Raw genomic sequence first — 12,991 nt, forward strand, 5'->3', positions numbered from 1 at the left:
AGATTAAATTGTAATGAACTTTGGTAGCCATTAAATATTTTGTCACCAGAAAAAATGAAATTTGAATTGATTTGCATGTTGAATAAATGATAGAAGCAAAAAAAGGTCAATGAAGCTCGTGCTTGGGATGTGTTTTTATTGGAATTGTTGGACAATTGAGTTACAGAGATCATGTTAATGATGCTTTTGTAAAAGACAATGAAGAGGTTTAGAAATCGGAATAAATAAAATGTACATTAAGCTCCTGATAGAAGAAGGAGATTGACAATAATTAGAGTTTCGAAGGGGAAGACAGATTATTACGAAAGGAACTTAATTTTTGGCCCAATTGTCGTGTTTGTTTTGTTGTTTCCATGAATCTTTGTTATTCCATGAATCGTGATTCTGTCCGTGGTATGGACCATGTTGGTATTGGTTTTGATATTGGTTTCGGTGTTGGTTGTAATTGTTGTATTGGTTTGGGTATTGGTTTCATTGTTCCATGAGCCAACATGATGACGACCATCATGATTGTAACCATCATGGTGATTGTAATGGTTTCCTTGTTTCCTGAGATAATATTAGTGTAACTGTGACCAGAAGGATCAGCACCATTGTAAATGGCATCAGCAGAGTCGATTGAGTCAACAGATGGTTCGTTTGAGTCCAATTTAACTCGGAATCCACTTTTATCGGCAATATAGTTAACAGTTCGGTGACGACCATCGGCAAGTTTAAGTCCATATGAACCGTGGACATTACCCCAACCATCACCAGATTCTTGTCGGTAGTTGGATGATCCCCAAGGATCATTGATATCATAACCAAAATTGTATTTTCCACTCACATCTTGGTTTCGATAAATTTTACTCTGACCTCCGTCACCGTGATTTGTAGCACTAATTGTTGTAGAAATGGCAACAAGAGCAAAGAAAATGATAGCAACCAATTGATTCATTGTTGTAATAGAAAAGTTTTAAATTTTTCGTTTAGTTGTTGTTGTTGTTTTCGTTGTTGGTTTGGACAGTTGAATGATAATTTCTCGAAAATCCTTTCGTTTTATATAGTAGACGAAAAGTGAAAAATATCAATTTGAGAATATCTAAAATACTAATCGAGTGAGAATAAGGAATGAGTAGGACATAAAATAAACGGTAGTTAAGATAAGATCGAGTAGAAAATCGGAAAAGTTCATCTTGATAATTTTCAATGTAAGAGTGAGTTGATTTGGTAGCAAATTCTTTTCCTTATGGCCAAAAATCAACATCAAAATTTATCGTTTTCGTGAAAGTTCAATTTATGCTGAGGAATCACAATTATTAATTTTTGATATTTATAATTATCCCGCTAGTGCGATTATCTTGTTGGTAAAGGTTCTAAACATCTATTAATATTAATTTAAGCCAGGAATAAGAATTTTTTTATTTGGTCAAGTGAATAAAAGTTAAAGGCTAAATAAGGGTCAAAGGACCAGAATTCATCTGAATTAACTCTGTCAACTATACTCTGATAAATTTAGCTGGAGTGGATCCACAAGAGTGGAGATGAACATTTGAGCCAAATTGAAATTAGAATTGTAACAAAACTAATTGATTAAGAAATTTTATTTTATTCAAATTGTTAATATCAACAAATTAACTAGAAAAAAGTTATTTTTATTTGGCTCAAATGTTTATGCACAAATTCAGTAGAATTGAACCTTGGTTGCTTGGTACAAGTTTTCGAATCATTAGAAAATTATCAAGATGAACTTTTTCCGATTTTTCTACTCGATCTTATCTTAACTACCGTTTATTTTATGTCCTACTCATTCCTTATTCTCACTCGATTAGTATTTTAGATATTCTCAAATTGATATTTTTCACTTTTCGTCTACTATATAAAACGAAAGGATTTTCGAGAAATTATCATTCAACTGTCCAAACCAACAACGAAAACAACAAAAACAACAACTAAACGAAAACATTTAAAACTTTTCTATTACAAAAATGAATCAATTGGTTGTTATTCTTTTCTTTGCTCTTGTTGCCATTTCTACAACAATTAGTGCTACAAATCACGGTGACGGAGGTCAGAGTAAAATTTATCGAAACCAAGATGTGAGTGGAAAATACAATTTTGGTTATGATATCAATGATCCTTGGGGATCATCCAACTACCGACAAGAATCTGGTGATGGTTGGGGTAATGTCCACGGTTCATATGGACTTAAACTGCCGATGGTCGTCACCGAACTGTTAACTATATTGCCGATAAAAGTGGATTCCGAGTTAAATTGACTCAAACGAACCATCTGTTGACTCAATCGACTCTGCTGATGCCATTTACAATGGTGCTGATCCTTCTGGTCACAGTTACACTAATATTATCTCAGGAAACAAGGGAAACCATTACAATCATGATGGTCGTCATCATGTTGGCTCATGGAACAATGGAAACCAATACCCAAACCAATACAACAATTACAACCAACACCGAAACCAATATCAAAACCAATACCAACATGGTCCATACCACGGACAGAATCACGATTCATGGAATAACAAAGATTCTTGGAATAATAAAGATTCATGGAAACAAGGAAACAAACACGACAATTGGGCCAAAAATTAAGTTCCTTTCGTAACAATCTGTATTCTCCTTCGAAACTCTAATCATTGTCAATCTCCCTCTTCTATTAGTAGCTTAATGTACATTTTATTTATTCTGATTTCCAAGCCTCTTCATTGTCTTTTACAAAAGTATCATTAACATGATCTCTGTAATCTAAATGTTCCCAGGATTAACATTTTCAATTAAATAGCAACATATCTTTATTCAATAACTAGTCTCACATGTCTTTTAGCCAATTAACGTTGATCGACGAATTAGTCCAAGGAACCAAAGTTTCTCTGATCGATGTCCGGTGGAATGGCTATTGGATAGAAGGCATCATAGCTATTATCTAAAGAGATACATATTCCTTTCTTGTGCCTTTATTGATTGGAGACTCCGTTGATTCAACTGCTCGTTATATTGATAGACTATCTGTACAATCACTATCGATGAAAAATTAGCAATAATTTCTATGCTCTTCGTTGTCTCATAACCATCAAAAAGCTTCAATCCATTAAGTGAATCATTAAGATCGGTTAAAGATTGTTGGGATGATCGAATCGATGACTTAACGGTTCCTACATCGACTGGTGATACGATTTCGGCTTCGTACATTCCTTGGCTGGATTCCAGGTTGTGAAACGAGCTGAAGCTCCCCAGACATCAGGTGATGCCAGGTAACGATATTGTGATGCGGAAGATTTAAGAGCTGAGGTATAGTCGCCTTTTCCAAAGACAATTAATTCACCAACAATTGCTATACGAATGATGTATTTGTCCTTACTGAGTCCCGAAAATTTATTTATTCACCATTAATGTAGATGGTATTCCTTTCCATTGATATTTCCTAAACTTGATTTAAGGCCAATTCATTGATTTTTTGACGAACTGTTGATAAAAAAAACAATAAATAGTAAAACAGAAATTTGTCGCTAAAAAAGCAAGAACATTAAAATTTGCTAAATTAAACTAACCAATTGTTTTGAATAATATTAATAGTACATTTAAATTGTAGCATTAACTTGGCAAACTATTAAAATTAGTTCAATTTGGAAACGAGTTGAAGTTTGAAGTAAATTGCGAATCTCAATTTGAGATTAATCTTCAAAAATCATTTAGGTCCATTGTAATGAGCAGTTTATTTGATTCCTTCAGGTAAAAAAATCGGAACAATTGAGCCCAAAACGAAGGACATCTGAACCTTTAGAAGTACCATAACAATTAAACCAAGATAATGGTTCACCATAATCAAGAGTTGGATTTGATGCACATAATTCAAGAGCATCTTGAATTGGTTAAAGATGAGAAACCATTCAACAAACAACTAATTCCAATGGAAAAACTCAAAAAAGCCTCATAGAAAAGAGGATAAGATGAATTTAAATAATCAACCAAAGACCAAAATAATTAACCGGTTGAAGAAAACAAAAACTAAGAAAATAGTAAATAAAGAGACCACAAGGAATAAACCGGCTTAGTGTTTCTCTATGGCGTTGGCTGGAAACACTTTAGAAACACATTGGAAATGAAAGAGAAAATGTTTCACTAACAAATTCGATTAATTGTACTAAAAAACTCTTCTAAATTGTTGAGAAAATTAAATTATTGTTAATTAATCGAAAAGAAAAGCAATTAAATCAAATTGTCTCCATGGTAATGGATTAATAGTCCCATTCAATTCCGCCATTTTGCTGCTCCCGATCCATCGATTTTCTTATTCTACGCTCCCTCTTCCAGTTTCTTCTATTCTCCCTTAGTCTCCATCCCTTTTTCCTCTCCCTTTTCTCTCTCTCTCTTTCCATTACTCATTTTCTCTCTCTTTCTCCTTCTGTCTTGTGTGTTTTTTTCCATGTACAAATTTTTGAATTGATTTTGTTGACAAAAATGTTCTTATTAATTAAATAATCATCTTTTTTTTTCTTCTTATTTAATTGTCAGTCAACTGTAATTATAATCATTCTCTGATCATTTCAATTAATTTAACCTGACCATTGATTTTTATGTTAACATGGAATTGGTTCAAGCTTTTAATGCAGAGGTAAACATAATGTGTAGTCTTATTTTTGGCTGGTGTGTTTTCTTGCCTTTTACTTGGGTGACTTTGTTTCATTTTCATCTTTATTACTCACTGGTGGATTTCAGCATTCATTTGCTTTATTTTATTCAGATTATTTGTTCTTCTTTGGAACATTTTTCTACCTTGTTCTTGGGAATGTTGATCTTTCAACTGTCACAAGAAAGTTAGCTGCGTGATACTCTGTTCTTTTCCTACATACTTCTCTCTCTCTCGCTCTTTCTCTGTTTCTCTTTCACTCTCATCTATCCATCTATTTATCTCTTTATCATGATTGTCATCTGGTTAAAAGATTATTCTTTGCTTGTCAAGCCTCGATTCGACTAATTTTTTGTGTTTATTGTTCAATCACAATCAATTCTATGTTACTCATGTTTATTGTTTTTCTTTTTTCTTCTTCTTATTTTCATTTACCTTTTTCCTCTCTACCATTCTAGCTCTCATCGCTCTATGAGGTTAAACCTCCCATCTCTAAGGCAAAGATGAGCCAAATTACAAAAGTTGCCATTAAAGGGATTAAAATGTATAAACACATTGTTCAAAGCGTCGAAAGATTCATAGCAAAGGTATGAAGAATTTAATTCATGGTCATTCGTTTGTATTATTTATCAACTAACTGAAATTTTCTCTTTTTCATGTCTTCGTGTGGAAATTTTTTCTACTTTTATCACTTGTTATCTTTCGATTTTGCGAAAAAAAAATTGTTTCATCCTGTTGGAAATTGGAATATCTCAATCCAGTGTCGACCGGAATACAAAATACCCGGTTTATATGTGATCGACTCAATTGTCCGCCAATCAAGGCACCAATTTGGAGCTGAGAAAGATGTTTTCGGCCCAAGATTTACTAGAAATTTTAACCAAACATTTCAAAACCTTTTTTTAACTTGTCCACAAGAAGACAAGGTATTACACATATACATTACCTTTAATCTTAATTTTCAAGATTCATCTTCGATTCTGTTAAATTGGTCAAATTTATGCAGATCGAGATTCGATATCATTGAAATTTCTGTGAGAAATATCTTTATCTCTCATCAATACCCATCGATTTCAGTTATTTGTATAATTTACCAAATTAGGCAAAGTGCTTATTAGGTTTTAATGATTATTCTTTCTATTCTCTCTACAATAGCCAAAGATTGTGCGGGTATTGAACCTTGGCAACGGAATAATGTATTTTCTAGTGAGATTATCCAACCTCTACTAGATATGGCTAATCCAAACGCAAATTTAGGACAAATTAAGTATGAAGGTTCGCCTTCAGAAAGTGTTAACAACGATCTACCAAGTGGTAGTAATAAAGCTGACTCTGATACAAATTTGGTGTTGAGTTTACACAAATTGGCAACTACATTAGGACTTGTCAACAATTCCAATAATGGTTCCAGTATCGGCGGGTCATCTGCTGGTGTTGTTGATTCTGGAGGTTCACAACAAAACGCCGTACGATTTGATAAGAAACTGTTAGATTTTGATTATAGTGAAGATGAAGATGACGATAAAAGTGAAACTCCAACTGAAGCTGAGCCACCAACAAGTGTTGCCTTAAACAATGAAGATGCCAATGCTAATCCCCTTGCCCTGAGTATGGCTCAAAACTTATTATCCAATCCAGAGCTTCTTAAGCGTTTACAACAAATGCAACAAAACATTCAACAACACCAGGATAATAATTCTCAGATAAATAGTGGAAACGATCGAGATATATCGGACTCTTCCTTCATTTCATCAATCATCGATTCTAAACCAGCTTTTAGTTCACATCATGAGATCGATTCAAGTCATACCGATAACAATGCACCTAATAGAGATACTATGCAATCGGAGAAAGTTCCAACTGATACCTTCACTTACCCTCAAAATGTTATAAATCGTTTAAATACCCGGTTAGATCCTGTCATTTCTAGTGGACCTTTAGTTTATAATGAAGAGCCCGCTCCCTATCAATCCCGAATGGATCGAAACTATTCAAATGATAACAAACGTCATTACGATTATAATGGTCCAGAAAGAGATAATGATATGAATGCAAGATCTCGTTCACGGTCACCTCGTCGAAATTCAAGATTTCAAAGGTCTAGTTACCGGGACAAAGATGAAAGAGTTAAACGAAGCCGGTCTCGTTCTCCTTGGAGATCATCTAATGATAGTAGGAGAAACTATGAATCTCGTTCACCACGAGGTGGCCGAAGAGGCGATCGAATTAGTTTGTCACCTGATAGTAAAGAAAGAGAAAAGAACGAGAAAAGGAAAGGAAAGACGGCGACGAGGGTTACCACAAATTAGAAAAGGTTTTCTTACAATTTGTAGCACAACTTTATGGTTAGGTCATGTTCCAAAGTTAGTATCAGAAGCCGATATTTCCAATACTTTTGGAGAGTTCGGAACTATCAACAGTATCGATGTAAGTAATTCTTATCTCATTTGAAATACTTTTTTTCGAGAAAATTATGAAAATTAATGTCAATTTTTTTCCTTCAGCTCATCCTCCCAGAGGTTGTGGATATGTTTGTATGAATCGTAGACAAGATGCTTACAGAGCATTGAATCAATTAAAAAATTTTAAACTTCATGGTAGCACTATCAAGGTGTGTATTTGTTTATTGATTTTCCGATGACCGAATTTCATCAACTTTTCTTTTAATTAGATGGCTTGGGCTCCCGGCAAAGGCATGAAAGGCAAAAGTATAAAGATTGTTGGGATGTTGAGCTTGGCGCAAGTTACATTCCCTATGACAAACTTGATGATAATGTCGATATTGACTTGCTCGAAGATGGTGGTATGATCGATGAAGATACTGTACCAGAAAAATTGAAAGGTAAGTGTCAGAATTTGATGTTAAATTTTGATTAACTTTTGAAAAATTGAAACATAAATTATTTTTATTTAAAAATTTCACAGAAATTAGAAATCGAAAAGCCAAAGAAAACGAGGAACGAATGATCCAAGTAGCAATGCTCACTCAACCATCGTTAATACCTGTGCCTTCAATGGTATCAGTTTCAACGCCGGTCCCAGCAGTTCCACCTACAGCCCTCCATTTAGCATACCACCTCCTTCAGGTATACCTCCTTCCAGTATGCCACCCCAGGTTTGCCACTCCATCGGGTATTCCTCCACCCGGTATACCTCCTCCATCAGGTTTACCACCTCCATCAGGCATGCCACCACCAGGCATGCCTCCTCCAGGTATGCCTCCTCCATCAGGTATGCCGGCTCCATTTGGAATGCCTCCTCCAGGTATACCACCGCCGTCGGGTATACCGCCTCCTTCTGGTAAGCTTTAGTCTATTTACTCTACTTTTCACCTTTGTCTCTGATTTTAATGTCCAAATTTATCTCTCAAAGGTCTCGTTCCACCAGCTATGACACAACAACCTGTACCGACTTCGATGGCGCAGTCAGTTCTACCTGTTGGAATTCCACCACCACCACCACCACCTCAACCATTCGTTATTCCAGGTTCAACTAGTGTTCCTTTACGACCAATAATTTCCAATAATTATCGTCATAATTACTATAATATTCATATCAAATAACAATAACAATCATAATTAAATCTTTTATTACTTTTGAAACAATTTCAAAAATTGTAGCAATTAAAAGCAACTTAATTAACATACCATGAATCTAATTAAATTAAGCTCCGATAGATTAATTTAATGTCTCATAGATTCAAATCAAACTTTAATCCAATGATAATTTCAATCAATTAAGTTTTCTTTTTCTTCTAAAAACAAAACTCAATTGCGAAATCATTTAACTCCAAATTGATTTCACCTTTATAACGTGTTGTTGATTAATAATAATTATTAATTTAGAAATTATTTATTAAATCAACTGATAATTAGAAACCAATCAAATATTTCAAATATACTACTTTAAAGTGTATCTGAAAAAGTTGAAAACAAAATGATGGAAATTAAATTTCAATCAAAATAAAAGCATTTTGATTCTTGATAATATCGATCATTAATCAGCTTAATTGTTACCACAATTTCATCCATCCAATCAGTTAATTAGACAGAGACAAGAAAAAGAGACGAAATTAATCAATAAAATGAAGTTTCTCCCATTCTGTAGATGGCCTTACCTAGAATATCAAATTATCATCTCGACATTAGTTTCTCTCTTTCTCTCTTTCTCTTTGTCTCTCTAATTTTCATCCCTTTCTCTCTCTCTCTCTCACCATGATGATGATCATCTCTCTTCCTCCTTCCATAAAGTTGTTGTCACCAATTCCGAGGAAACATATGTTTTAATTATTATCAGAGTTTCTCATCCAAAATAAATTTTTTCTTATTCTTTCAATTGAGTTTCTCTTTCAGTGTGAACCTTTTCTTCCTGTTCTTGATTCCATAGACTCTTAGTAATATTTTCCTATGTTAGTCTTTGGTTCTTTGACTGTGTCCACCTCGATTCTCAATTAGATGAACCGTTATAATTTATAAATCGTTTTCTCTTTTTCTTTTTCATCAAATAGTGAAAATTAAGGATTAACCATGATTTTGTTCTGGTGACAATTAACAACCTAAATTACCATTGGAATAATTAAAGATCAATTAATTGCTGCTTCTTTTCACCATAGACAATGATTGCTTTTCATCTGCTGGTCAATTTTGTACTTCCCAATGTAAAATAATTCAGGTATGTTATTGTTACCTTGATATTAACTGAAAACCACTGGTCATTATTGTATTGCTTTTTTTTATAATACTTAATCTTAATTGAAATACTCAATTAGTTTGATTCAAACCCCTTGCTGATTGATTGGAAATGACAATCAACAATTGGGTTACAATTCCCTATGTTGAAGTAAAACGATTTCTCTTGTTAAATAGTAATCAAAAATTTCTTTCATCTCCTTAATCATTTATTCTTGATTGAGAATTAAATGTTTACCTGTTTCATTGTTTTCTCAATGATTAACTTTAATTACTATTAACTTCATCTCCTGTTTCTCTCATTAATTTCATCTTCCTTTTAACTTGTTTATCTTCTTGTCTATCTTTTATCTTCCCTGCAACAGGTATCTACTATTGACAAGGTTAATTTTGACATTGTATCAACCTAATTGGAGTATAAAGGGACCAATAAACAGTGACAATCAATAAAATACAAAACAATCAACTAATAAACGAAGAGATAAAAAGAGAATAGTGAAAACGAATCAAAAAATTGCCAAAAAAATCACTTCAACTGCCAACACTTGACAATACTTACTCGATTGATTGTTGTTACTTTTTTTTACTTCATCTTATTTGTCAATATTATCAATTTGAGTGATCAAAATCAAGGCCTGATATTAAAAGAATCGATTGGTTAATGATGACCGGAAAAAATCAACTTCCCAATCATAGCCCTTCGGCTCCTGATTATGATTATTTGATTAAATTTTTGTCTCTTGGTGATTCGGGAGTGGGTAAGACAAGTTTCCTTTACCAATATACTGATGGTTCATTTGATGGTAAATTTATATCAACCGTTGGAATTGATTTCAGGGAGAAAAGAGTTGTAAGTTAATTGCTTGTTTTAATCATAGTTACGATTGTTTTCTTAACCAATGTAACATTAGTTAATCAATTGTTTCAATTTTCTTAATCAGGTTTATAAGCCACAAAATTTAGACGGAGTTTCAAGGAGAAGTCAACGGATTCACCTTCAACTATGGGACACTGCAGGTCAAGAAAGGTTTGTAATGAAAGGAAAACAATTAACTTGATAAAATTTTGATTCTAATTGTGAAAAATTTACTATCAATCAACAGATTTCGTAGTTTAACAACGGCTTTTTTTCGTGATGCAATGGGCTTCATTTTGATCTTCGATATAACAAGTGAACAATCATTTATCAATATTCGTGGTTGGTTAGATCAATTAAAGACTCATGCTTATTGTAACGATCCCGATGTAATACTTTGTGGTAATAAGGTTGATCTATTTGAGAAACGAGTTGTTTCCGAGGAACGAGCTAAACAAGAGGCACAAAAATATGGGTGAGCAATTAAGTCTCAACAATTAAAACTAATCACTTTCAATAGAAACTTTTTCATTGAATAAATAGTGATCATTTGTATTCACATTAACTGTTATTATTTTATGACAGATGGAAAACATTATAAGGATAAGTTAGTTCAGTGAGACTCAAATCAAACAATAGCTCATCAAAGTTAATTAATTACAGTGTTAACCCATTTGATTAATACACTTGATCATCATCAAAACAATATTTCAATTGGAGTAGCAATTTAAACACTTTCATGGTGAAAGCTACTATGTTAATCAACAATTTGACTGATTGTCCATTATTTTCAAACAAAAAATTAACTCAGCAATTGTTGCCTTAAGCTTCAGTGTTAATTTAGTCTTAATTGTTTAATTGTTGGCTGTTATTTGTATCAATAGGCTTCCTTATTTCGAAACCAGTGCCGCGACTGGTTTGAATGTGGCCAAAGCGATCGACACCTTATTAGATCTTGTTATGGTTCGGATGCAACGAGTGGTCGAAAGTAGTTTATTCCTGTCAACACGGGCGCTGACGGGAAATTGCGGGTCGACCTTAAAATTGGAAGAGGACGACGAATCCAAATCTAAATCATCTTGTTCTTCGTGTTGATTAACCTGGTTCTTGGTGCCTTGAACAATTTAATTTGATCACTTTTATCATCATCATACATCTTAAGTGGTCAATTTAAAACTCCGACAATAATATAAACAGAAAAAGTTAAACCATAAACACAAATCGTATTTAATTATTGGATTAATTTTCTCTCTATCGACAAAAATAAATGGAAATCAAACAAATCAACATGGACCAAATGATCGTGATTTTTTAATTACAAAAATCAAAACACAATTAACATTCTTCATCAACTATATTGATTGTAATCATTTCTAATATTTAAAATGATCAGTTGATTGATATGATTATAATCATTGACTTTTGAACAAATCTGTTAATCAAATAATGGCCTCAAATTTTAAGACATTTCATTCAAATCAAATCAAATCAAATCAAATTAAATCAGTTTAATTACCTATCAAGAGTTATCAAGTCAATCAAATTTAATCAACTGGTCTAAATGGTGAACTTGATTTGATTAAATTAATTGTTTCTCCATCTCGTTGACAGTTAAATTTTTTCCCCTTTCAAATTTATTTCTAGTCCAAAATGTGAATCAATTAATTAATCACAGAGAAATTTACTAATGACTAAATGAATTATTATTCTGTATATAAATAAAGTCAATTAATTGAACAAATTGATTTAATTGTTTTCAGTTTTCTGTTGTGATTGTTAAGTTAAATTGATAACAATCAGCTAACAATTAGTTGTAATTAACAAACTTCCGTTAGTTTGCCTTCAAATAGGTAATTCAGTTACTTAATCAATTAACTTTCACCTTTACCGTTTTCACTTGTGATTAACGACAATTACGTGCACCAATTATCAATAGAATCTTAATTAGTTGATTAGTTAATTAAAACAAGTTATGGTTCAATTGAATGAATTGAGTTGATTTGTAACTGACAAGTTTGATTGTTTCGATTATTCTGGAAGTTAAGCACTTATTACAATCTAAAATTTTTATTGTATTATTTTGTATATTTTTAACTACTGAAAGTGATTAAGAAGATTGAGACAATTTAAATTATAGCTTTAAAAGGAAATTTGAGTGAAAAATAAATGTTCTAGGCTCTTTCGAATTCGTGAAAAGTGCTTTTTGTCGAATTTTGAGTTTAAGTTCGAATTTTCGAAAACTCAGAGAATTTTTCGAAAAAACTTAGGCTCACATATAAAATTAGAACCCTTTTAAATTTGAATACTGAAAAAAAATTGAAATCAGATCAGTTTTCTGGCAATTATTTAATTATAAATTCACCTAACTCTGCGTGGTCCAACCTATTATGTAAATTGATTGATTAAAGACTCAACAGTGAAATTGAATCAGAATTAGATTCAAATGTAATTAGATTGAGTCATGCTAGGGAATAGAAAGAAGGTGTGATGTAGAGAGAAAATCGAAAAGGCGATTGTTACGGTTGCATCGGCAGAGAAAAAAGTTACCTGAGTTCCGAATGGAGACCAGTTGATGATCTTCCATCCTCTTCTCTTTCTCTGTTTCGTATTCTTTCTCAATTTTGTATTAATTTCAATAGATTATTGACAATTTAACTTTTCTTCGACTAATCATCAACCAAATCATCAAATTTCTTCGTTGTTTTTTTTACTCGATTCTCATTTTATCTGATTATAAATTGTTGGCTTTAATTTGGAAGCCATGTTAAGACGACAATTAATCCTCTATTAATTTGAATAGATTATTTTGATAACCAATAG

At 32.6% G+C, this 12,991-nt stretch overlaps 2 protein-coding genes and 2 pseudogenes across 2 annotated transcripts; 3 read left to right on the plus strand and 1 right to left on the minus strand.

Annotated features, from left to right (window-relative positions):
- Positions 1–106: 106 nt before the first annotated feature.
- Positions 107–960, minus strand: LOC128390081 (cuticle protein 14-like). The gene is made up of 2 exons (XM_053349745.1): positions 536–960; positions 107–438 (listed from the first exon to the last, which is right to left on the minus strand). The coding sequence occupies exons 1-2, from the start codon at positions 935–937 to the stop codon at positions 313–315; spliced, it is 528 nt and encodes a 175-aa protein (XP_053205720.1). The 5' UTR covers positions 938–960; the 3' UTR covers positions 107–312.
- A 922-nt stretch (positions 961–1,882) lies between these two features.
- LOC128390052 (cuticle protein 14-like) lies at positions 1,883–3,429 on the plus strand (annotated as a pseudogene).
- A 931-nt stretch (positions 3,430–4,360) lies between these two features.
- Positions 4,361–8,190, plus strand: LOC128390071 (SR-related and CTD-associated factor 4-like; annotated as a pseudogene).
- Positions 7,757–11,916, plus strand: LOC128390078 (ras-related protein Rab-27A-like). The gene is made up of 7 exons (XM_053349742.1): positions 7,757–7,927; positions 8,000–8,113; positions 9,135–9,298; positions 9,681–10,165; positions 10,257–10,342; positions 10,419–10,646; positions 11,056–11,916. The coding sequence occupies exons 4-7, from the start codon at positions 9,977–9,979 to the stop codon at positions 11,264–11,266; spliced, it is 714 nt and encodes a 237-aa protein (XP_053205717.1). The 5' UTR covers positions 7,757–7,927; positions 8,000–8,113; positions 9,135–9,298; positions 9,681–9,976; the 3' UTR covers positions 11,267–11,916.
- Positions 11,917–12,991: the final 1,075 nt, after the last annotated feature.

This window comes from Panonychus citri, unplaced genomic scaffold, assembly GCF_014898815.1.
Source record: "Panonychus citri isolate SS breed McGregor unplaced genomic scaffold, ASM1489881v1 Contig00114, whole genome shotgun sequence".
NCBI classification, from domain to species: Eukaryota; Metazoa; Arthropoda; class Arachnida; order Trombidiformes; family Tetranychidae; genus Panonychus; species Panonychus citri.